The sequence below is a fragment of the Triticum aestivum genome, chromosome 4A (assembly GCF_018294505.1).
Source record: "Triticum aestivum cultivar Chinese Spring chromosome 4A, IWGSC CS RefSeq v2.1, whole genome shotgun sequence".
In the NCBI taxonomy this organism is placed as follows: domain Eukaryota; kingdom Viridiplantae; phylum Streptophyta; class Magnoliopsida; order Poales; family Poaceae; genus Triticum; species Triticum aestivum.
The window spans coordinates 67,487,113-67,513,268 of record NC_057803.1 but is presented as its reverse complement, the minus strand read 5'-3'; the positions used below and the strand labels follow the sequence as shown (position 1 = coordinate 67,513,268).

At 48.5% G+C, this 26,156-nt stretch overlaps 1 protein-coding gene and 1 non-coding gene across 2 annotated transcripts in view; both read right to left on the bottom strand.

The window, feature by feature from the left end:
* Positions 1-7,049, bottom strand: part of LOC123083729 (NADH dehydrogenase [ubiquinone] iron-sulfur protein 2) — a 28,328-nt gene extending 21,279 nt beyond the window's left edge. The window contains exons 1-4 of the mRNA XM_044505678.1: positions 5,450-7,049; positions 4,568-4,636; positions 2,790-3,255; positions 1,637-1,791 (exon numbers count right to left, since the gene is read on the bottom strand). Coding sequence (XP_044361613.1) covers positions 1,637-1,791; positions 2,790-3,255; positions 4,568-4,636; positions 5,450-5,670 — 911 coding nt within the window. The 5' untranslated portion in view covers positions 5,671-7,049. The remainder of the gene's footprint in view (positions 1-1,636; positions 1,792-2,789; positions 3,256-4,567; positions 4,637-5,449) is intronic.
* Positions 6,841-6,927, bottom strand: TRNAS-UGA (transfer RNA serine (anticodon UGA)). The gene has a single exon. It is a non-coding gene; the product is annotated as a tRNA-Ser (tRNA).
* Positions 7,050-26,156: the final 19,107 nt, after the last annotated feature.

The following is a 26,156-nucleotide window of genomic DNA, read 5'->3' as shown; positions in this document are numbered from 1 at the left end:
TACCCACCAAGGATCCCATTCGTTCAGAACTCAGTCGACTGCTTCTATAGATAAGGCGGAACGTCCTTAGTTCAGCATTATAGCACATAGTCTCCGACGCTACTACAGCACTTCGCTAACTCGAAGCGCCTCGCTATGAGAATGACGTGTCGCTAACGCTCGGCTAAGTCGTCGAACCCTCGCGCTGACCATTTGCTTTCTTAGTAGCGAAAGCGCTTCTCTTTGCCCCTTAACTTCATAAAGTATTTGGAAAGAAAAGAAAGAGATTCTTGGTTTTATTGCTCCCGCTTCCTCATCTGCGCTCGTCAAGCCAACTTTGCTTTTTGGGAGGCGAAAGAGGGGTTGAAGCGGACATGTCGAAATGACAGCATCGAAGATATCTATATACACAGGAACACTTATTCCGGACTGCATTCCGGAAAAAGTAGCCTACTTGACAGAAAGGGCGGGCACTCTCGGCGCGGAGGTAGGCACTCTCGTCTTTCAACCCCACCATCACTTTGGATTTAGTGGGGCACTGTTTACTTACAGCCTCTATGAGTTGCAAGTGAATGGGGCCGGTGCCTGGTGAACGGAAGGGTTCATCAAGCCATTTCTCGCCTTAACCCGTAAACTAAATAGGAAGAGGGGTACTTGACTAATAGGGGGCAATTGCATTGCACCTGACTGTGAGGGACCTCTTGATACCTTATGTTCACTTCCTAACTAGTAGCCGGTTTCCTGTCGCGGAAGCCTTTTCCCAGTGCGCGGAGCCCCGATGAGGAAGGTGTTAGTGCTTTCTCATGGGGTCAATAATGCTAATCCCTCTTTTTGTGCCGGGAAGAAGATAAGAAAAGGCGAAGCCTTCTCTTGGTTTCCCAACCTGTTGCTTCTAAAGGCTGCCCTCTCTCGGCTGGATTTTGGTCCAGCCTACTGCGAGGATCCCGTATCCCGTACATCGTCTTTCTCCCTCCTGGGTTCCCGTGGTTCCTATGCCGCCGCGTTTCCCGGTCCTTTTCTTTTAGTGCTTCGACCCGAAGCGATAGCTTGATGCGTTTTCCGTGGATAAGATGGCAGCGCTCCAGCTCACTAAAGAATGGGACGGCAGTGGTCCGCCGGCAAGCTTGTTCTGATCTTGGACGCAGTACATTGGAATCCTAAAGCACCACCACGAACGCTACCGCGCGTGCGCCTGCGATGCGGTAAGGCACCACCCTATTGTGCTAGCAGCCAACTCCGGCGTGTCAGCTTAGTTATCCTCATCAAGCCACAACCTTGATGTCTAGCCTCCCAACTGGTAGACGGTTCCCTTTCCCCCGGATCAATGAAGAAGGGAGAAGTCAGTTGATTCCTCCGAAGAACCGGAAGCGAAGCGCTATGCCGGGGCGAGGGGACGGGAAAAGAAACTGCTCCGAAGAAAGATATTGGGGTTCCCAATGCTTCTCCACGCCCAACGAGATGCGCCAACCTCGGGATGCTTTACTCCTAACCCCACGGCGGTTCCGAGATGGAGCTTAACCTGAGTCTCGGTTAAGAACGGCGATGATCTACGTTTCACACGGCGCACAATTCCATGGATAGTTTCATTCGAGATCGTGATGGAGGACATAGCTTACGATCATCGGCTTTCATCATGCCATTAGGCATTTGATTAGGACATTGCACAATGATCCGAACACTTTGTCGCATCTCTTCGATACGGATACAGTAATGATCATAGCGATCTCCTCTGGTACCTACTGGTACGTCAAGATCCGATTGGTCATGAACATCGTAAGGTGCTGCTCTTCGCGAATCCCAGCATACCCCAGGTTGGGATGGGTAGGCCCACCACTTCACTTTTGCACTTTCACTTAGGCCCGGGCCAAGTCAGTGGGGGGACCCTGTCGGGCTCCTTCCCCCCCAAAACAAACTGTACGTGGGAGTTTCCCTTCATACGGCTCGAGTCATTCTCAGATGCCCCGAGAGGCATCTTTCCTTATGATCTGGTGGTTCACACGCGCGCAAACGAGCACCGGCCGCAACAGCAAGGAACTATGACCAATAGAGTCAGACACAGAGCGTCATACTTCTTTATCTTGTGATGGTTGAGGAGTTTCTTTCTCAGAGGGTGCGGGACGCTTGCGGAGTCCGTGCCTTCCGTACCACCACAGGTCGTTCTTGGGCAGATCCCGCTCCTAAACATAAGGGAGGGATAGGGGGAAAGGGGCCCTAAAAATCATATAAATAGGGTTGTAGAAAGACCACTTTCATTCGACGTTCCGGGGCGCCCGATTCGATCGACGAATTTGGCGAGCTGATCCGCTTTGATCCAGGAGAAAGCCCAGTCAGCCACCTTTTCGGTGCAGGTCACGTGACCTACAGCTCGGCCTTCGCTTTTTGAGACTTCCTCTACCCACATCTCTATGTGCCCGCAGCACTTTCATATGGAGAAAGATGGGCTTACCATGTTCCATCAATAGCACCTAACCTATGCCGATTTTGGCGGACCGTGCTCCACCCCGGTGAACTCATGCGGTTCCGACGTGCCCAGAGGCCAGAGGCGAATCCGTTCACGGTCCGTAGGACCAACACCATTCGAAGGTTGATGGCCCGCCCCGCCTAGAATAGGAATCTTTGACTGGGCTTACACACATTCGCTCACTTACGCTGTCCCCCCTCAGCTCACCCTAGCCCCGGGTACGTCGTCTCCAAGGCTTCACACAAAATCTTCACTGACAACATATGCATGCTTTTGTAGGGTCAGGCAGAACCGTTGTTGCCTGATGGGAACTTCCCCCATATTGCTATCAATGTCTTCATGTCGCACGACCTCTTAACATTACACCACTGAATCCCCAATCCTTTGCTTGCTGTGCAGTGACAGTACCAATATCCACTAATCGTTGTTTCCAGATACGGTTGCCGGTTGACATCTCTTCTAATTCGTCGATACGAGAAGCAAATTGTTGTGTGGAGGAATCAATATCTCGACATAAGCCAAGAGGCAGATCTTGTGCCACTCCACCAGGTCGTATGAAACTGGCATGCATCCTGGCTCCCGGGACTCTTTCATAGAATTCCAACAATTTCTCCCGCTCCTCAAAAGCCCAAAGGAACGGAGTTGATGCTCCCACATCCATAGCATGAGTAGTTGAAGCAAGTGAATGATTTGAAATTCGAGTTATTTCACAGAATAACACTCTTATATATTGAGCTCGTAATGGTACCTCACAATTCAAAAGTCTCTCTACGGCTGAAGAATGAGCGTGTTCTTGGGCCATCGTAGAAACATAGATAGGGTCAACGACGGAACGAACAACGAAACTTTACGACAGCTTTTTCGTACACGTTCACTTGCATCACATACACAAGTGCTCTCTGAACCGTGCAATAAGGTCACCCATAACACGGCTCTCCCACTGGAGTTACCTTAGCCCCGGGCCATGCTATTCCATGATATTGGAAAAAGTTGACTAATTATTATCATCGTCTTGAAAGCTGGGCGCCTTTTGAATATGAGTGGGGCTCCTAGTCTAGGCGGCGCCTTCGTGGAGCCAAACCGAAGGAAGAGCAAAAGGGCGAGGCCACACCCGGCTTCGAATAGGAGGGGGGCTTAGCTCTGGATCCCGCCTGCTTGCAGAAATGAATGGATCAGAAAGGGGGCTGGGTTCTATTTCCGGGCCGGGCAGGAGGTGAAGGCCAGAAGAAGAAGAGAAGTGCGCCTTCCCGGTAAGGAAGAGGATAAAAAGGTGCTGTCATCTATCTCGACCTGTTTCCCGAGGCGTTGGAAATGAAGACCGGCTCAGAGAATCACTGGCGTGCTTTCTCTCCCCCATCGTTTCGCCAACAAAGAAGTCATCCTTGACTTGACTATTGACCATTCCATCCCTACCGAGCCGCCTCTTCGAAGTATTTACCTCTGCCTTTCTTTTTTGAGAACATACCCTTCAAATCAAAAAGAAAAAAAGAAAGAAAAGTTCCTCGTCTGTGATTTAATCGGCCCTAAGGGAGTTTACTCGACCCATTCTCCAGTCTCCCGCACTGCTCAAGTGTGCGACTCCGTATGAGGACCTCCTTCCCTTTTGCTCTGCCCACTCTCCGTTCACACGGTTATCAAAGCGGAGGAAGGGCGGGCAGCAGGTACCACGAGCCCTCTGTCCCACACATCTATCAAGAAGCAAGTGTAGTTCACCGGTTCCACCGAATGCTCCTATCTCTCGGCAAAGATCGTGTGAGTGTGCAGTTATGCTTCGGATGCTTCGCCATGGAATAGATCGATTCAGTTCCCCTTCTTTTCCGGTGCACTCGCTTTGTATCTCCGACACACAAGGAAGGACGCGGTGGGAAGAAAGCTGCCCTAGCCTCTGTCCGGTCGATCATTCCGCTGGCATCTTGCATTCACGCCTCCGTTTGACTGCCGCTCGGGAATGTAGTTGTAGATACGTGAGTCTTAGTGGGTCGTTGGCTCCACCTCTTATCTCCTTCTACGACATGCTGTAGTCGTCGCCATATTCAATATGTCACTTAGTCATATCTGCCTCGCAGCGGGTCAGCACCTCCGAAAGAAAGGGAGGGAGGACTTCATTCAGTGACTCCGCGATCGCCCTCTAAACGATCAAAATAAGGTAAAGCTTGAAGATAAGTTTTGTACTCGATTAATTTCTCAGTCCCTCTAGTCGGGTGGGCGCCGGCCGGCCGGATCCCCCTGAAAACCGTACGTGCGGGTCTCCCCGCATGCGGCTCACGCCATTTGAGGTGGCCCAGCCCAGCATTCATTCGCAAATCCTGTAGTGAAATTGAGACTGCTCGACCTCGGAAGCTAATTCGCGTGTAGGCAGCGCTGTCTTAATACCGTTGACTGTATCTATTCATTGATACATTGGCTCGCTCCCCCCCTCTTTTTTCAAGAATGAATGAGCCGCTCGGACCTTCCATTTCCGTCAAATGACCCGGCTTCCCCTGGCTCTTCCACCGTCCGGGCTCCCTTTCCTCCCTATGCTCCCCCGGCGCAGGCCCACCACGCTTCGCGCCTGCGGCGTTTTCGCCAGACGGTCTTTGCCAGTAGTGCCATCCTCCCCGCAGGCTGTCTGTATGGGTGGGTTGTCCCTTGCTGCTACGTTCTGTTAGGCGCTATGAATTACAGGAAATTCAGTGGTTGACTTGGACAGCAGGCGGGTTACACGTTCCACTGTGCCGAGATGTGAGGTGCAGGTGGTGATGATCACCCCGGGGTATGCGCTAGCGCCCTTGACGGGCACTCCAGGACCCGCCTACGCTCGTGAAAACCCAGGTCGGTCCTCCGACCAGATGTGTGGATAACGAGGCCACCTTCACAACCTTCTCCCTTCTATCTTTATCCAAAGTCAGGTAGGGCGGTTCGCTTGAGTTGCTCAACCGTCCCTTTGCCCGGTGCTCATGACGCGCTACGGAACCTCCACCGTGCTAGCGGCATAGGAGCCTACTCAGCGTCAGCGGCTTCGTGCCGCACTGGAGTGATCCAATATGTGGTTCCGCACGTTCCACCACTTCTCCGTTCATTTCCAATACTGATCGTGAAACACCATGAGCAGCAGGATGTTGAGGTCCGGAATTCGAAGTGAAATTCTTGATTTGCCCGTTCCTAGTCGTCATGGGAAAGAAATAAGAAAGAAATAAGAAAGAGATTATTCCCCTAGAGCTTGTCCAGTACCACCAGTACTCAAAATGCATCTCCGCGCGTCTACCTGGCGCTTTTATTAGCCGCCTTGCATGCAAGCGAAGCGCTATTGGCGGCAATTAATAGCTCACTGAGCGATGATTGATGCAGTCAGTCAGTGCCCTCGATTATTCTATTCCTGATAGAAGGATCATGGCGCCCCGGAAGCATTCCATCCAGCAGCAGCATCTCCTTCAACCACGCGAGGACAAAACTGATGTTAGCTACATTCGAGCGTTCACCGCACAGAGGCGATCTCGAACACTACCTATGATAATAAATCCAAAGGAAAGGTCGACAAAATGATTCAATCTGACTTTCTCGGTATTCTGGATTGAGTAAAAAAGGGATATATGAAGTTCAAGGCCTTGCCAAAACCGTCATGGCCCTATTATGTATAGGCCGTACTAAGCCAATAGCGAATAACAAACTCTTTCCTGCTCCCTCGACCTTAATTAACTCCCCCATCCTGCCAAGCCTCAGCTGCCAGCCCATTGTATCTAAGCACACTGCGGCAAATTGATACAAGTAGCTAAAGATCTCGCATCCGACATCTCCGGCCGAACGGTTAGGCAACACTAGGGCGCCTGGGTCAAAATTCCGCTTACCAAACAAGATGTCGAGAGGCGAACTCTGTAATTCCCCTCCTGCAAAAGTGATAGCGGCTGTAGCATCCGTGTGGAAGAGGGTAAGCTTTCGGCAACACCTTTTTCAGATTGGAAAGGATGAATACTTGTGTTGGGTCCTGCAGACCAGGATAGCCTCAGATCAAAACCTAATAAATGTACCTGGGGTTGATCATATTTTTGGGGCAATAAGTATTCCGGAATTTGAGCGCTTATGTAGCTCAAAACTCTGCCACCTGAATACTTGATTCATTAAGGTCGTCACCCTATACCCGGAAGTCTCTATCGTTTTCTTTGTCTGTTAAGCTTCACAGGGTTGGGACTCCCTAAATCAAACTGCAATCGTTGTTTATCAACCACTCACGACGACACCGAGATCTTCGACTTAGCTCCCACAGGTCATCCACCCGGGGCGGAAGATAACGAAAGGGAGACAAAGTCCTAACTAAATCAACACACAATAACCTCAACCTTCTACCCATTCCATCCATCATATCAGTCGAGTCGAGGAGATTCGTTCTTATCTATAGACAAGGCAAGAGAGAACTTATGACCTCGCGGATGGAGAGGGATTCGAACCCCCGGTATTCCTATCAATACTTCGGTTTTCAAGACCGACTCTTTCAACCGCTCAGACATCCATCCCTGCGCTCGCCCGCCCTATCTATCTGCGCGCTGGCAGGTAGGGGCAACTCTATGTGATTCGCTACGCTTGCTTGCGCCCCACCCCGTAAGCTGACTCTATTGCCTAGCGGTTAGCGACACTTTTCCGATAGTACGAATCGCTACGCTTCGCTTCTTTCTATATGATAATATGCACCGTCGGTTGCTGCGCTCCCTGCGGGTAATAGCAAGAGAGTGAAGAACGAACGATCCTCAAAAAAGTCAGCAGTGAATGAGTCCGACTCGAGTTCGTGAGTCAAAGGCGTGGCAAGAGAGCGAGTTCGACTCGCGAACGATCCGCAAGTGAAGGACCGATCCTTTAACGCCAGTACTGTTGCGAGACTGGTACTTGGCGGCTCACGAGCAACATATAGAAAAACGTTGCCCATCACTCCCTCGCTCCTTTTTGAAGGCCCACCGCTCCCCCTTTCTTTAAGTATCTATCCCGGCTTGCATTTTCGGGCGAGTACTACAGTTCCTCCATAATCACACAGAACGCCCAGCTTCGAAGAGCTGCTCTCTCCCCAGTCCACAGCAAGCATCAGTGGTTGTGAAAGCCTGCATGTTGCAATTCCATCAAAATGTGAAGCCCTTTTCCAGGATAGCACACAATTTAAATACAGCACTGATGCTACTGCTCTTGTTTCTCCCATCTCAAGCATCGCCACACGCCTTCTTCATCTTCTGCGACTCCCTCGTCGATGCTGGGAACAATGACTACCTCGTGACCCTGTCCAAGGCCAACGCCCCGCCGTACGGTGTCGAATTCTCGTTCTCCGGTGGCAAGAAAATTGGTTGTCGCCTACATCGGGCCGCTGGGTTGCATACCGTACGTTCGTGCTCTGGAGTGCATTCCTGCAGGGGAGTGCACGGAGATTATATGCAATCCTAGAGACGTCCCACGGTTGCAGCAGCATACGTAAGATGGCCTTGCTTCCTCCCCATTGCCGCTCTCCGCTCTCCACGGCACTGATAATGCAGTTGAGCAGCGTCGCTAGGTACGACGGGTCCGACTTGAACTCTCGAATGCATCACAGTAACTGATCCTGGAATCTGCGTACTGGCGGATGAACTCGCTGGACATGTATCTCAGGCCATACATAGTTGAACTCGATCACAACATTGTTGATGTAGTCGATGCATTCCCCATTTTGGCTGCCATAGTCTGAAAGGAAGTGAGGTGCACAGCCAACATGAGGAAGGCCCATCAGCACGATCTTGCGAACGTTGATCGATGGCCTCCTGATCGATCGAGCCCCGACGCGCCTCCCGATCACTACCAATTTGAAAGCTTCATGCATGAGACTTCCTTGGTTCCCTCGTAATTCAAAAAGCATACCACTCCTACTTCAGGAAACGACGAACCAAAGCAGAAAATGGCTGCCATCATGTTATGTACTTGCAGCGGGGACCAATCAAAGTTTGAAGAGATGCCTCGATCGCCAGAATCTCTTGCAACACGGGATTTCTCAGCAAATGGTTCTTCGAGGGCACGAAATTGAGAAGCGACGCCTGATGATAGCCACGTAAATGAAGTGGAATCAGACCTTAGAAAGATCAATTCTGAGGTTTGCGTTTGGCTAAACCCCTCTCTCTTCAAAGGAAATAGTAGTAGTTTCTTTTGCTGATTTGCTCACTGGTAAGGTTTATTTGATTGTATATCAGGAGGCCCGATTTGCTGGGAAGACTGGAATATCAGAGGGGAAATTTTGATGCAGCATTGCAAGTTCTTCAGGGAATTGATATAAGAAACCAGAAACCGCGAATGACCAGTGCTATTACTGAAAGTGAAAGTGCCAACTAGAGTTTAAGTTTCTCCGCGCTCTTCAAGAAGGAAAGCCTCACAAGTGAATGGGATGGTAATGCATATGTCGATGCATTCAGTGAGTCTGCTTCTGGAAGAGTTGCACATCAAGTCTGAATTTTACTTTTACTTATTGTATCCTGAGATGACAAATGGTGCAGAAGAATGCAAAACCATCATAGACATTGTAGAGTCTGCATGGCTGAATGGTGTTCCAGAAGGTACTTCTGAAGAGTGTAAGCTGATAGAGATGTTCCACTCGGCACTTCCTAAGCTATGGATGAGAAGTGGTTGTTTTGCGGAGGCCTTTATTGCATATAGGAGAGCTCTTGTAAGGCCATGGAATTTAGATTCCCAAAGGTCAGCCAACTTACAAAAAGAAGGGGCTTGGTCTGGAACGGATTGAGACGGAAAGCGGTAATCAATCGCCGCGTGGTGGAACGCTTGTTGGAGAAGGGTAAGCGCCTCCATGTCATAGGGGTGGGTAGGCCAATAGAAGACTAGGGAACTTAGCCTAGCCACTCAGTTCTGCCCCGAGCCAAGTCTATTTAGCGTCAGCGAACACATACCACTATCTATATATAGGTTTTTCTTTTTCGTAGAGGTGGTCGCTTAGGTCCTTGGACCCTTCCTTCATGAAGCTTGAGGAAGCACTCACTTTTCTATCCACGGCATTCTTGGTTCTGCACTTAGTCTTGAACCTGTGTTGGTTTGGGACGTCAGTCTCATTCGTCAGCGGTGTGTGCCGCGTACTATGATTGCTTTCTTCTTGCTGTCAAATCCCAGTCTATCTTTCACTGAGCTTCCTTCGCTTGGAATTCAAAGTCCAAAAAAAATAAAGCAAGCGTACTGTGAGGTATGAATGATCAAATGTCTATGGGTGTCATTGAATATCATGGGGTATGAACTTCTAAGGTCATGGCGTAGGGTATTGGATAGGCTGGTCCGCTGGTCGAAGTCATTGCAGGGTGTGCTACGGACAGCTATTGTTCCTGGGCATTTCCTTTCTCTCGTCATCACGCCAACATACACAAGGCTTGCCTTCACAGGTTAAATCCCTTCAGAAGTTAGACATGGAAGCATGGTTAGATTTGGCATCAATATACACAAAGCTTGAAGCATGGCATGACTCGAACATTTGTCTTGACAAAGCTGAATCCTAAAAATAGAAGGAGATTCAAGAGATTGAGATGTCCATCATAACCTCCGCTCTTATTAGAATTAGATACAGATTTCGTGTTGGTATTGGGAGTCAGAGATCTGACTTACTGTCTACTTTACTCTATGCAAGGATCCTCACTTATCTCAGCTTTGCCTTGACCGCTTTGTGTGAGTCATTATCCTAAACTAATTTGCACAACAAACAACAGTTCATGTATAGGAACAAGTAATTCCAAGCTTGCCTTTATTGGTGTAGTCTCTGATGCTGTTTGACCTGAATCTGTGCATAGAGGAGCTCGTTCCAGGAGTCCGGTACTCCTGGAAGGCACCAGTGGCTACAGTCCAGGTATAACTCAGGCGACTTCCGCTCCTGCTCAGTCAACTTCTGCTTCCGATAAAAGGGTGTGCCTCCTTCCTGTAGTCTGTCATCCTTGTTATGTTTAGGTAAACAACAGGTGTTTTCTTCCCATGGAGCGCATCCTCCAGAATGCTCATTATCTGGTAAGCAGACGAGGATGCATCACATATATATGTGACATCCGCAACCTCAGATTTGGGTTTAGCATTTACCTGTTTCCTTCCATCCAACCTGGGAAGGGATCCCTCCATGTGCTCTCTATGACACTTGGCCTGATTGTTACCACCGGTATCTCTCCTCGCATGCAGTTGATGACCATCTCGCCCATGGCCATTGTGAACACATAAGTGTCTTGCAAACCATAGAGTTTGGCCCTATGAATAAATAAATTGCACAAACTAATACTTCATGTGTGTATTCGTATCTACAGACATGAGAAAGTAACAGGGAAATACTAGAATACCTCGACTACCTAACTCTTTCATTTCTTGAGTAACAGAAGCAGAGGCAGAAGAATGCCTTCTGGAGTCAAAAGCCAACTTGATCTCAGCCTCGATATCCAACACGGTATTCTGATGTGCCGAAAAATCTGAGGAACCTATCCCCTTTGTTATGGTATCCCCTAAGCAAAATGGCTTCTCTAGTACCAAACCTTGCCTCTGCCCATTCACATATGCTGTTTGGCCAAAAAAATGACATGCAAACATACTGCTAAAGCTTGTTTGTAAGCTTTTGAGATTAATAGAAACAGGTTACCATTTGATTTCGACCACAAGAAACTCTTATTTGGCATTCTGACCTGTTGATACTTGCAAGAAGAGCTTCAGTCTTCGAAACCGCCGCGCGAAACTCATTATCCGAAATGGCCCCACGGTGTTGATGTCTAGTGCTACATCATACCTGCAAGTTGCAATACTTTTATTGCTATGGAATGTGAACTTACACATTTAGTAATGGAAGCAATCCTTGGTGCAAGACTAGTATAGCTTCACGAACCTCTCATCAAAAGTGGTATTTGCTGTAGAGTTTACGATAACATCCACTTCTTCCGCGATCTCTTTGGCTAACTCAGGAGCAATGCCAATGTAGGCTTCCCTGAAATTACCAACGACTGGAACCTGCTTGCTTAATACAAAGCTGTGGTAGTTTTTCCCATGGATTTCCTGTAAACATCTAAACAACTCAGTATCTTCTACATGTATTGCAGACGGAAAATATGGTCGTTTGCATGAAGAACAGAAAGTAGTCCGAAGTAATCATCATACCTCGTTCTTCAATCTTTTCATGGCTGCTTCATTGTCCTTGGCCTTGATCAACATGTATATTTTACCAACATTAGGATTTGTCCTTAAAATGGGATGGATAAGAACTGATGATCAGAATCATACAAAGTAGAATGGAAGAACAAAGGAAGGAAGTCAGGTAGCTTAGAGCAAGACAAAGGCAGAATGGAAGAACAGCCTAAAAGTGGGGGGCCAGACAGAAACTGTCTCACTCAAACTGGCATTTGAAAATGCTACCCGCCCTTCCCCTATTTCTGCATTTCATTCTTCTATTCCTTCTGCTTGCTTTTCTAGTTAAGCTGCTCATAAACTAGATCCATAACTTACTCACTCAGATATTTACTAGAGCTTGGCAGTGAATGAAGGAGACTCCGAATCCTATTCAGATTGCACGGAGGGCTTGGAAAGAGGCCTCTCGTGTAAGATAAGATTCCATTCCTTCCTATTGAAAGGCTCCGGTAGTAGAGCTCAATTCGGAATGTTGATATAAAAAAGGGCAGATACAGAGAGTTAAGGAACAGATGTTGTTGATCAAGTCTTTGGAACGTAGTTAGTCCCATCCCTTCCATCCGGCCACTAGTCTAGTTCGGTCTCTTCAAGGAGAGAAATATTTTCTCTTCTCTTGCTCTTGCGGCAGACACAGTGATTCTTCGTTCTCTGGTTGATGGCTTTCAAAAGTAAATTCCAGAAAGAGCCATTTGATCCCCATCAAGGTCTGCATTGAAACCCTTACACACTAATATACTTGATACTCGATCTATTTCACTGTACTTCTACTTCCTGACATTAAGAAAGTTTAAAACAAGGTCCTTCAAGAAGAAAGGAAGCACATGCTTGAGACCATTACGATTCCTGTTAGTGATGGTGCACTTGCTGCTAATGTTAGCTGTATTCAGTCTCTGAGTGGTCTACCTGTTGCTGCATCATAACCGGCTGACTCCTCTATTGGTTGCTGCTGGTTTATACCTGCATTCCAATCCGGTTTGATTTAGAGAGAAATCTCAATCCAGCCTCAATATTTTGGATTGATCAGACCGCCTATTGTAGAAGAGATTGCTTGCTAAAAATAGTACCGCATTTGTGCTTAAGAAAAGGCTTTCTTGTCCGGGGTCTATATCCACTTTTAATACACCATGCACCCCACTACCAAAAACTTCTCTTTCAATTCTAAACAAAGAGAAAGCTCAGGCGGCTGCTCAACGAGGAGGTTCATGCTCGTTAACTTACACTTACTTTTAGCACTTCTCTACCAGTTCTCTCTCATCGTGGGCCAAGCAGTTCTCTCTCATAGATAAGAATATCCTGCTCTTAGCACCGGTTTTCACTTCGTGTAGCAGCTTCTTCTTCTTTTGTCTACTCAAACACTTCATCCATGAGAACCAAGTTTTGATCAATGATATATTCAAAAAGTAAGAGCTACTCTATTAATCTACATACCTTGTCTCCGGCCACCATGTTTTCTCTGAAGGGTGAAGGCGGATTCTCTAAACTTAAAATAAGGGCGAAGGATACATACAATATGCCGGGTCTAAAGTGAAGTAGTACAAACACAGGAAATCAGAGAAAAACTTAGAGAGTCTCCATAATCTAGACTTCTCGGTTTCTTAATCGGTGTCTATCTTACTAAGATACTTGTGCAGCTTAAGGTGTTGGTGCTCCACCCCGCTCTAAGAAGTATGACTGTGATTTGCCAATACCCAAATGGGTAGTGTACTTCTCGCTCCCCTTCTTCTTAATTCAGACTTGTTTGCGCACACAACCTTCCTATAACTTTCTGACCTGGATCCAACCAAAGAAGGAAGATGTATGGCCTCCCTCGAACAAAAGAAGGAAGTATGGGAGTTTACCGGTAGGCAATGACCACAGCCGAAGTAAAGTGCTCGGCTCAAAGAAAGAAGGTGGTGGGGGCTTCGAAGAGTGAATAAGTTCGTTCGCAGTGATGTGTAATCTCTTCAAATCGAGAGAAGAGGTGTAAAAAATAAATGCTTTTAGGAAGGCTTACTTGCTTAGTATGTATTTTTTATACAATCAAAGACCAAGGTCGTACGGATAGCAATTCTGGACCATAGGCATAGCAGCACATAGGTATTCTCTCTTCTTTCTCAATTCAGGGAGGACACTATCTTAATTTTGGTGAAAAGGCAGAAGCAAGTGAAAGGGCAGCAGTATTATATGAGTTCTAAAAAGAAGGGCGAAAAAAAGTCATGTATGATAGTGGTCAAAAGCCTTCCATAGAAGGGAATAGCAACCTGACTAGAAATTCATAGCTGACTAGCGTACGAACGAGTTGGTCAGGCTATGAATGAAGGCTACTACTCTTCAGGAAGAAGGTACTAATAGCTCGCTTAGAGGTTCAGTCAAGCTCCTCACTCTTGGTCTGGCGGGGCATATTAGATATAGTAGTGGTGTTTTGAAAGCTTCTTATTTTTTCTAATACTATAGTAGGAGTAGGTCAGGTACAGCTTCTTATACTAGGGATGCTTTTTTGAATCATTGAAAAAGCTTTCAATAGTCTTAGTAAGTTTCAGAAAGGAGAATACCAAGGTTGAATCAAAGATAAAAGTCAAGCAGGTCACACCGCCAATGAGTTGTGTAGGAAGGATTGCTTGTCAAGCTCTTGCGGAATTTGGACTTGTTATTTTGACTTATGGCTCTGAGAAAAACCCTTTTCTAGATTAGGCTTTTAGATCTACGAATTACAAGAGAGATCTCCGAAAGTATAAGCGAGATGCTCTTACACCAGAAAGATAGTATAAGCTAGATCTCACTAGCCGGGCCCTTACTCCTACTACTCACCAGCCGAGCCCTTACTCCCATCTACTACTTCTTATTAAAGTTGCAAGTGCAGAGGGGAATTTCGCAAGCTAGGAGGAATAGAAAATCCTAACTAAGAAACAATCAATCAGTCCACTAAGTCTGTTAAGTAAGAGTTATACGAAATACTCTGATTCAATGTACGAGTGACTCAATCCCAAAGGTCAATCCAGCCAGCCGATTTTCAACAACAAAGGAGTTCACCATGGAAAGATAAAGTCTAATGACAGACACTGGTAATTCTCTCACTGGGCCAGCCACTAGAATCAGTCAATGAAAAAGCAAGCAAGGAGATGTCCTCACTGGACATTTATCCTATTTGTGAAATCCTTTCTATGTTTCTGAGACCCGAAAACCTGTCAAGTAAGTAGGGATTTCTTTCTCCCCATCCATGGTTTCTTTTACTTTTTTATAGGCGTCCGGCGCATGCATACAACCATTCCTTCTTCTCCTCGGAACGTCAGGTCGGTCGGAAAGAAAGCGCGGTGTAGCTGGCATCAGCATCTCTTGTTAGGTTCGCACGCACAAGGGTGGTGGGTAGGTCTCTTTACGTGTCCCGCGAGGCTTTGATCTTTCCATGTATTGGCGCATAGAGATTTGACTGAGCAGTTGTATTTCTTTTATGCACATTTACTTATGTTGATAGAGGGAGTGGGATGAAAAACGCATAGTAGGAGATTGCCTACCTACCACGTCTCGTAGGAGACCCAAACCTCGCATACGGGTGGACCGAGTCGGGTGAGTAGGCTGGATTGCTAAGTTCTACCTCCGTTTGATCCTCTACCGGCTCTAGTGGTCATATAAAGGAACACAAGCGGGTAACCACTTAGGGAACTAGGACCCGGTATCTGCTGATTCCACTGGAGTGACTTACTCTCGGAGGGAGCACCGGTTCTTGAATCCGTTAGTAGTACACGTAGGCGCGCGAGCACTACGATATCAGAACTTACTTTCTTATTCCATTTTCGTGCTTAAACAACGACTCGCCCGTGGGATGATCAGTGGGGTTGATGCCCTGTAATCATACATAGTTGGACTTGTGCGTGCCTTGCTTGTACAATCAGAAGCTCCAGGAGGAACCTTCCATGGAGGACAAGCGGTGAGCTCTGGATCCTAGGACTGTGACATGATGCAACACTTCCCATTTTAGGCGGAGCTTGCTTTGGGACTGTGGATACACAACCTTTTTGAGGACAATGTCGCCTTGGAGAATACTCGCTCTTTAACTCGGAGTCGTAGAAGCTAGTGTTGTCTTGCTTGCTCGAAACGTGCTTGAGGAGTGATGTGTCTCGTATTCAAGCGACGTTGCTTCGGAGAGCGACCACCAAGGAGCATCTTGAAGTGGAGTACGACGACTTCTGCTCCAAGGGAGAAAGGTATGCGCTTGTGAGGCGGCTTTTTCTTGCAGAGTTGCTTTTGAAGATGATCCACCCCATTTTCTCAGAAGAGAAGTCAGAACATGTGTTTTTCACGACCCGGACGATAGAGAGCACTTTCCAATAAGCATTACAGACTGATCACATGGTACTCTCTCTACGCCCAATGGACCTTCCTCTACTACGCCAGGAAGAAAAGCTGGATCGACGTGTTATAAGCCGTCACCGTAGCGGAGAGAAGCTAGATGGCTTATCGATTGCTAGCTGTCAGCATAGGTAGTATTTTGGTACCAACATGCCAAGCTAGCGGAATTCTTCACAGGGAAACAACATCTTGAACTTGGAAATGATCGTTTCAACGAAAACTGTCTATTTATGAGAAATGCTATGTTATGTTTTTTCCGCCCGGTGAGTAGATACGAATCGAGGTATTGATCTGTTTTGCTACCAGGAGGGGGGTTCAGGTACACGCCAGCTCTTTCTCATATAGCTAAAAAAACAAGTGATTTTGTCTTGTCAAAGTAAAATACTCGGGGCAATCTACTCATATCAAGCGGGTCTTAGCGGAGTCCAATTTATCAAAGTTTCATTGTGACCTTTATTCTGGTTAGGGGCAAGCAAGAAAGGGCAAATACGGGAGTTTTATTGTCTTTCTGGGCAACTTTCCCAAGTCGTTCCACAAGAGATAAAAAGGATATAATGGTGATGAAGACAAAGCGCATAGAGCGCATACAGTTACCTTTTCATTTAATGAATTTCGTATAGAGAAGCAAGTTCTCATATCGGATCTGGAGATGCTTTCCTGTTGGTTAGTGGTCCTACCCGTATCGATCCTTCGATTGAGAAGCACCATCCGGAAAATGAATTACCCGCAGCTCGAGCAGAACTACTCCGAAAGTCATCTTAAGTAACTTAGGTCACCTAAAGTCACACTAGTGCCTCCATCTCAAGGAATCTATAAAAGATACCTGAAAGCCCCAAGAAGATATGGATGCGATAAACTCTCTGAGCCGAGAGGTGAAAGTTCCGGTGGTGATGGTGGGCGGGCCAGTCGATCCGTACCGATGCTTACGTTTGGCTTTGCTCCTATCTTAGCAATCCGAACTTACTATTCAAGATGGGCTCCTGGCAGGCTGGAGCCACCTACTCAATGCGATCTTCCGAATGGAATGTATCAAGAGCGTTCTTCCTTTGGTCACTCAGGTTAAGGAAACTATTCCTACTGTACTCGAGTCGAAATCTGCTAGCACTGCATGCGCAAGGTTCCCGTTCACTTCGTATTACTTCCGGGCTGGCCAAGCCGACCGAACGGAGAAAACACCCGATTCGATAGTGGAAGAAGAGAAACTCGATGCAGCTGCCTGGTCATAGATCTTACCCTATGTATCTCCTGGGAACTTCACACCCACACAATAAAGATATCGGGAATGGAGACTTCGAAGACGAAAGTGATAGTAGCAAGCAGGCTTATCGGCGGGCTAGGGGTCTTTAACTAACACAAGCCTGAGAAGGAAGCGTTCATGAATATCAATCATTAAGAAAGTTGTCCTTGTTTGTGTGTTGGGTATTACAAAGGACGGAAAGAGAAGGAAGAAGCGTTGGTCAGGGTATAACATGGGTCCCTACCAGGAAGGCCAAATTATGCTGTCTATAATTACATCGGTAGGACTTTTCCCAAAACCTATAACTGGGTGTTATAGCTGAGTGTGTTTGCTTCAACGCTTGGATTTATCCATAGCTGAGGCGAGCAAAACTCCCCTCTTTGTTGTCTCTGGCCATCTCGGGTTAGGTATGCGTTAGACACCAGAAATGGGTTGTATATGAATAAGAATTTGGACGCGTGCGGAAACACGTTCGCTCTACTTCGGCCTAGAACTGAGGGGCCGACACAAGACCTATTTCGTTTTGGGGTGGACGTCTGGTTCAAACAGTTGAGGGGAAGCCAAGAGAAGACGCTATTGGCAATTAATCAAAGGGTTTTGTTTGATGCGAGTAAGTAAATTTATCGTGAAGATCTGGCCAAGCTATCGTCGGGTGGAAAGGTTATTCTCTGCTAGTAGTGCCCTCTGTAGGAAGAATCGTAAATGCCGAAGGACGCGTTCAACATGAATTGTCACTGTGGAATGAAATCACCTCTCGAATCGAGCAAGAAATGACTATTTATTTGATAATAGCGACTTATCACAAAAACAACCAAGGGTCCATCGACCCGATTGAAACTGTCTTCACTGCGTTGAATCGAAGGGAACTACTATAGAGAGTGGAATAAGCTACAAGGCATAACACTATGAGCTTTTCTTTAGATAACCTTAATCACACCAGCTTTTCCTCATGGGAGGGTAAAGGAAATAGGAATGTATGAAATCTATCCCAATAAGAAATGCGGAAGGTTGTCAACTAGAAACCTGTTATCACTCTCTTCTTTCGATCGTCCCATCAGTTTCTTGTAAGCCTGCTTCCTCCGATGATCGGTTGTGGCTAACTTCTCTCTCTTCATCTCTCTGAGTTCGCTTCTTGGTAGTAGTTACCCCTGTCAGAACCTTTGTCTACTCTTTCGTATAAATACGCTGATCTGCCAGCCAGCCGAAAGTAGAGAACCACATTGTATGATCTGGGGCAACTCTCTGTTATAGCAGCAATTTCTTATTCATTCAGGGCGCCCGTTCATGTGTTTTTAAAGAAAGGATACCTTGTGATTCAAGATTTCAATAGAGATTCGATTCCTCACATCTAAGGGAAGACAGACACAAATGCACAGACACATTATCCAGGGGTGTCACCGTTTGCATCGTATCAGTATCATAAGAAAAGATTGATTGTTGTGAGTGATTTTACTACCCTTCCAGACTTAGCAGGTAATGAAGCTGCTGACGAGGGAGGAAATGTACATTGAAAATAAAGCGAACCAGTGGGGCTTAAAAGTCACTCTTTGAATAGTTTTTCAGACCGTTAAGTTGTCAATCTTTCCAATGATGAGGCTCCAAAGTTTATTACATTTCCTGGTCTGCCGAGGACAGCACTAGATTGATTTCTTACCGACTTTCATTCAGATACCAACCCATATTTTTATCAAAAGCATGGAAACTATCTAATCGAAGATAGAATTCACGCCTGTGAAAAGTAAGCAATTTCATCATTTTCCTTCGCAACACAGCTCACTCAATTGTAGAGATACCGAACAGTTTGAGTGATCGATCGACCTTGTCGCATGATGAGCCCATTCTCTCTCTTCCATCCCGCCTTCTGAACCGAACCCTGGAGAAAGAATTCTTGAACAGAACAGAGTAGCAATTCTAGAAACTTCCATTTTCCATTGATCTGGGCGTTGCTATTAAAAGTGGGTCTACCCGCCCCGGCGTGACTCACACTTGACCAACCACTTCTATCTAAGAAAATACTTAGGTAGGGTCAATCTCCCTTCGGGGTTTACACGTCCTAGTCCGAACCATTGGATCGATCAGAAGAAGAAAGGCAAAGGACTTGAAAGGTAGAGTAAGAAGCATCGCCCAACAGAGTGATTGAGGGAGTCTTCCCCAGCCCAATGGTCTTCTTTTTGTTTTTCACTCTCCTATTTGGATTTTGGAAGAGTTCTACTACTGTTTCAGTAGTTCTAAGACCCTTCCTTCCCTTTTCAAGTGCTTGCTATCCCTCTCGCTCTACCCGTCCAGAGGGAGCCCTAGTTTCAGCATAATAGCCTCGTTTTGAAGCGCTCGCTTCATATGGACGTACGTCGAACAAAGGAATCTTATCGGCATACCCACCTGCTGGGCATGGTTCACTTGACCGACCAACCGACCCAATAGTAGGAGTAGGCGGCTGGCTTCTTATGTGAAGAGAACTTGGAGAAACAGATGCGCGAAAGAACTAGTCCCTTGGAAAGCTTCGTTTTCCTAACCCAACCTAAGCATAATGAGCTGGTTATTTGAGTATCAAAGCTGTCGAGTGTTCCATTCTTTCGTATGTAGACCCCAACGAAGAAGGAGAATCAGAAATGGAACTAGTCGAACACGCATAATAAGATATCGGTTTTAGGCATAACCCCAGGTTAAATAAAGTAGTAAAGGAGCCCAATCTAGCTAAAGAGGGGCTTCTCCGCCACCATAACCAACTAGCTACATAGATGAATTATCCTTGCGTTCAGCTATCAAACCCATCCACTAGAGCTTGAACCCATGCTTGCTCAAACCATCTGTTTTCTCTTCTAACGAGCATGGCTTCCCTGTCACCTACACTAGAGACGTCTCAACAGTTTAGTTTATTCATAAGCCTAGTACACAAGGAGGGTTTTAGCACGCACTAGCTGTACTGTAGTATGATCTGGTATCAGCTGCTGTCTCTCCTTGCTATTATAGTTTAGTATAGGTCGCCTCAAACTCAAACAAAAACGGTTGCACAGTTCTACTGCGTCTTATCGAATAGTGCTTTTGAGTCAAAGTGCAATCACCATTTCATGTACACCATCTTTGTCAATATCTGCAATTACCTGTAGAAAGAATGTGAAAAACAACTCAAGGTCATTTACAGAACGAACAGCAAAATAGGATCGATCGCGAAATCAAAGAAATCTTTCACCTCACTTCTAAGATGAGCTAGCGCTCGCATCACCTTTCTATATCCTATATTTTTGATATTCAACAAGTAGCATTTCCACGACATTACCACAAGGATTTCCTGTTTCCCCGATCCACCAGCTACGTTCGCACACTTCCAAATAGTAAATGCTCCCGCGGTTGGAGTTGAGACTTTCTTATCCCTCTTGTTACGACGGATCGAGCATATGATTCTTTCCTTGATTGAAATCATTCACTTTTCCTTGAAATCGTCACAAAGTAATTGGAAGAAGAAGTGCTTGAGAAGCTCATGGATATATTCTATGGTGGCTTCTCCAATAGTTTGAGCCATAGCTTCATTTCATTGTTTCTATAATTTTCTTCACTTTATCATTGCCCTCAAGTACAAGTAATTTATGACAAACTTTCTTTCCCATGGTTCGGGTGGGCATGGATATGGATGGCAGGACAGGAGTGAAGATCCCTCAGCTAAGGGCTAGACCGGACGTTTCACTGTCTGATGACGAGTGGCACACAAATCAACTTGAGAAGGATTCTGCTATGTAAAAAGTGTTTATATAAACGAATTGTTTAACGCCAAGATGCCAATAGCAATGATGGATAAAGCAACTCCCACGAGTAGGGCTCGAAAGCCGGGGACTCTCCTGGCAAAGAATCTGAATGATCTGAGTTCTTTTCTGAGAAAGAAGAAGATGCAAGGCATGGATCCAAGCCTGAAGGCGACGTGGAGTGTTATTATTATCGTTACTCCAGAGAATGGGAGGCACTCTCTTCTTGCAAAATGCAGTTCTGAAATCTGTAATCTAGATGATTTTGGTTGAAGGGGACGATGCAGCCTAGCGGTTACAAACTTTTTGTTCGATTCAAAGGATTTCCACTTGAGTAAATCTATGGTGGGAAATAAACTACCAATTAGGCAATGCGCGTCCCTATTCTTGAATTCTCTGGTCTAGGCAACCCAAAAGCGTTGTTTAACAAAGACAAGTCCGAATTTGAAACGCAATCCGGCAGAGAAAATAAACTTAAGTAACCACCAGTTGAAACTGAGCGAGGATGCCTCTCCTAATGGAAGTTACAGGCTCAAACAATACCTAATGGTAGGCAACTTTGCTACCCGAGCATCTCTTTCTTATTAAGAAATACATAAATGTTGATTTTCTACTCTCGGGAGTAGGTAAGGGGGACTATGCACAATAAAATAGGGACTACGGTAGGCATGAAATGAAACTTCTTATCTTAGGTACGGAATTCCTCCACATTAAGACACCAACCTGCCCTTGACAAGTCAATAATCAATCACTAGATTTAGGATCACAAGCCGATGCGATGCTTCACGTCGAAATGGGTTAGTCTGCATCTGAGAGACCTCGCCTAGCTCTAAAATGGCTTCAACCTTTCCTCGACCTCATGGAATGAACTAACTCATATGCAGTGAGCATATTATCATAGACATCCCTCACGATAGCGAACTTGAAGAAGAAGCTGTTTCGACATCTACTTTATCCCAAGTGCAATAATGCTCCAAGTACGGGTTTTCGAATTCATTCCTCGCCGACCGCGCGTCATCTTCAGTTCACGATTGAGGCTCAGATGGAGACTGATGAGATACAGGCTCTGGCTAAGGTTGACATCCAGGCTCTGGACAAGCAATAAGAGATAATACCACTAGCTGAGCTGAATATTTGTGTAGTTATCACTCGGCTAATGTATCTATGCTGGTTTCTATCATTGCTAAATATGTGAAGTTGAATAAATGTTCATTTGCTCAACCACAGATAGAATACCTGGGTCATGTCATTAGTGGGCAAGGGGTGGCTACAGACTAAAAGAAGATCCTCACAGTGAAAGAGTGGCCTACTTCCAAGTCAAGCACATTAGAGTTTGGGCATGGTGTCCTTGTACAGGATGTTGATGCTGCTGCCTCCGTCTATCAGAACTCGCGAGAAACGCGCGGCTCGTCTATCCGTGGCAAAGGTGGCATCCAAGACCAAGGCATAGGAGCCCGGACTCGGCATCACCTCTGGGTGATCAGCCCTGCTCCAGCTGATAGGCTTCTCGGACCAGTGCATGAACTCTGGCGTCTCTGATGCTACTACATTCACCTCTTGTCACTGCAGCCACCTGCTGCGTCGATCGTCATCCATACTAGTAAACACCACGTAGGCTCCGTGCTCTTCAGGGTATTCATCTTGTACTACGCTGACTGGTCTGACAGCCGGCTGCTGGGGCGGAGGCGGAGGCGGCTGCCCAGCAGGCGGTGGAGGTAGGAGGCCGTCTCCCTTGGCGATCCTGGTGAGTCAGTGGCACTTCCGGGTGGTGTTGTTCGACGGCTTCACGCCGCAATGGAACTTGCAAGGTCCATCCAGAATCTGCTCGTAGGAGAAGGCCGGCAACCAGTTGGGCTTGCCGCCTTTCTGTTGCTTGGGCGGAGGCTGCCCATCCGGCTGCTGGGCTTCGACTGTCGCAACCTGACGGCTGCTGGAAACCGGCTGCGGGGCCTTGCGCTTGTGGTTGCTCTGCGGTTGCCGCCGACTGGCGTCTCCCGCCGGAGTTCTTGGAGCTTGAGGGGCCACTTTGCCAGTCACGCTGACTTGAATTTCCGCCTTCATGGAGGAGTCGGTCATGCCGTACTTGTCTGCTATGATCAGCAGCTCATCGAGGGTTTCTGGCTTGTCGCAGAGGAGCTTGTGCTTGAGGAGGGTGCCTTCTCTGTACCCGGCTGTGAAGTACTCGATAGCCTGCACCTCGTGCACGCCCTCGCAGGAGTTCCGAAGCTCGGCCCAACGCGTGAGGTAGTCGCGAGTCGACTCGTCGGGATCTTGCATGCACAAGGAAAGCTGACGAGGCTTGGGAGGACGCTTGTACGTGCTGGTGAAGTTGCGGATGAATGCTTCGGCGAAGTCGGCCTAGCTGTTGATGCTGCGGGGCTTCAGGCTGTTCAGCCATGTCCAGGTCGTGCCCTGGAGCATGAGTGGAACGTATTTTACGGCGACACGCTTGTTGCCGTTCGCTATGCTGACAGCTGTGGAGTAGTCGACTAGCCAGTCTTCCGGCTTCACGGAGATGGTATACTTGGGCGTGTCTCTTGGGAGCGTGAACCCTTTGGGAAACGGCTCGTCTCGAATGCGGGGCCCGAAACAAGGCGGACCCAACTCATCTTCTTCTTCCAGCGCCAGGGATCGGTGCAGCCGGTCGATCTGGTGGCGGGCGTCGTTTTCCCCGACTCCCTCTCGGCGGCCAAGGCGGTCGCCAACAGTCGGATGATCAACAGGCGGCGGCGAGACTCGCCTTTCCCTGCGAGGAGGAGGAGGCGGACAGTCGTCCCGTCGTTCCACTGCCCTCGGCGGCTGTCTCGGTCGTGCTCTATGGTAATGTGAGTTCGACTGTGGCTGACAGTCGGATCCTTATCTGTTCTTCCTCGGGCGCCGTCAGTCGGCATCCGAGACGTCGCGCCTTGGTCTCGGTGAAGGTCGTCGTTTCGCCGCTGCGGCGCCTCCGTGCGGCAGCCGATCTCGTTCTACGCGGCAGCCGTGTCGAGGAGCCGCTGGACTCGCTCCATCATCAGGCGGCGCTCTTCGCCCTCGAAATTGTCCATCTCGTCCGCCGCCGCCTGGGCGGCTCGAATGTTCTCCACAGGGGTAGCGTACACAGGGCGACTTGCCCCGAACAGGTTGGCGATGGCTACGCCGCGCTGCTGGACCGTGCCAAGGCGGCTAGGCCCAGCTGGGGCTGGCGAGCCACCAACAGTGCGATCTGTCTCTCGCTGGTAGGCTTCTGACAAGCTTCTCATGCTAGCCAGCTTCTTCGCACCTTCGACCAGCTGAAGGCGGCGCGCCTCCAACGTCTCCGTGTCAGCGTCTTCCGGAATGGGCGCAGTCAGGTCTTGTAGCGCCGCGCCAAGTGGGTCATGCGCTCCTCTGTCGGGAGGCTCGTCATGACTGATGACGAGCACCTCGGTGACGGTGCTTCCGCCGCTTTCTGTATGAGGGAGAGGCTCGTCGTAGACCACCACATTAGTGGGGAACGCGTCGAGCGACGCGGTGTCGGTGTCGACCAGCATCGGGTCGGTGGAACCTACAGACTCCAAGTCCACGGAAGGCTCGCCGGTGACGTGGAGTTGATCGAGGAGGCCCGCGAGGAGGCTCTCGGAGCCGCCCATGCCTGCGTCGGATGCAGGTTCGTCGGAGATGCGAACCTCGCTGACAAGTTCGGCGAGGCGGCTAGCTGCGCAGGCAATCTCAATGCCATGCAGCGCGTCGGTGCAAACTCCGTCTGGCGTGCCTGGCTGGCTGCGCTCGCCAGGGAGGAAAAGGGTTCCCGTCCAGAACAGGTCTCCGGACGACGGTGCATCAGGCCCCACGGAGGGCGCCAAATGTTGGGGGTTGGGTGCGACATATGCCAAAGGATGTCTTATCATGGTGGGGGCGAGTAGAACGTCGTCGGTGCCTGGAAACGGGATGAGGCGTAGACATGCACGCCGACGAATCTTACCCAGCTTCAGGGCTCTCTGGGGAGATAATACCCCTACTGCTGCTCTACGAGGTCTCCGCATGATCACTTTGGCAAAGTGTTTACACGATTGCTCCTTGAGCTGTTTCCTGGAGGTAGGAGAGGGCAAGGCTAGCTCTCTCCCTCCTATATGAACTGGTCTAGAGCTAATGGATTCCAACCCTTTGCATGGGTGCCCTGGGGGTTTATATAGGCCTAACCCCCAGGGGTACAATGGTAATCCGGCTGGACGCGAGCCCAGCCATCAGTGCCTCCGGCCTCCGTCTTCTCCGCCGACTGGTGGGCCCCGCCGACTGGTGGGCCCCGCTGACTGGCCCGGTACGGAGCCGACAGGCCGCGTCCGCCGCGGGCGAGTCTTGCCGACTGCTGATTACTGTAGCCGTGCTTCTAATGACGCGGGCTTCGTCATGGAGTCGTGGCAACAGCCCCGCCGTCTGGCGGGCGATCACTATTGCCACTCTCTGTCACATTTGGTTAATGGCGCGTGGGCCCCGGGGGAGGAGCCGGCCGACTCTCGGGGGCCGACTCCTGACGGGTCCGACTTGTGGTGCACTTGCCGTCTTCTGGGATCCCGCTAGCCGGTGGGACCCGCCACCCAAAGGTCATACTGACAACCCGTCGTGGGCGCAGGATTCAGTCCACCGGTGCTGATGTCAGGGCCAGCATGGCAACAGTGCCACGCCGCACGGAGATCTCCACGAGTACGGCGTACTGTGACCATGCTTGCCTTTGGAAAGGGGTGGAGCAGTCTTCACTGTAGCCACTCCCCTGTCCTGTCCCTCTTGATGAGGACATGGGGTTTTGCTGGAGCCGCGGGCCAACTCCCCAAGGACGGCTTCTTGGGAAGTCATCAGTCAGGAGTCGGTTTGTCCTGAAGTCGTCCCTGCAACTCAGCTGCGAGTGGCTAGTCGGTGGCCTTGCCGCCGACTCCTCAGAAGGCGGCTCTTTGTCCTGGGGTCTTGAGGGCCGCAGCCTGCCCCGATGCCTTGAAAGGTTCTAGGACTCGGGTTAGCCTTCCCGTGGCCCATTACTCCGACAGGAGGTGACGTACACGGGAGCTGGCACGTGGGCTAGAGCTTAGCCTCTTAGGTTTAGCGGCGTTGTAGGGAAGGACCCGAGCACTAGCGCTGTGTCAGTCCTTAATCATGAGGCGGTCGTGGGTGGGTTTGCAAGGGCGTACGATGTTCATGGTATTGAAGTACTGGACATGCATATAATAATCTTAAAGTAACTCATGGAAGGAGGTAAAGCTAGTCCAGATAGATGTAAGAACAAGACATGCCGCAGGGATGGACCCTATGCGTCTTGGGGTTGATGCAGCCCGAGGGGCGTCCC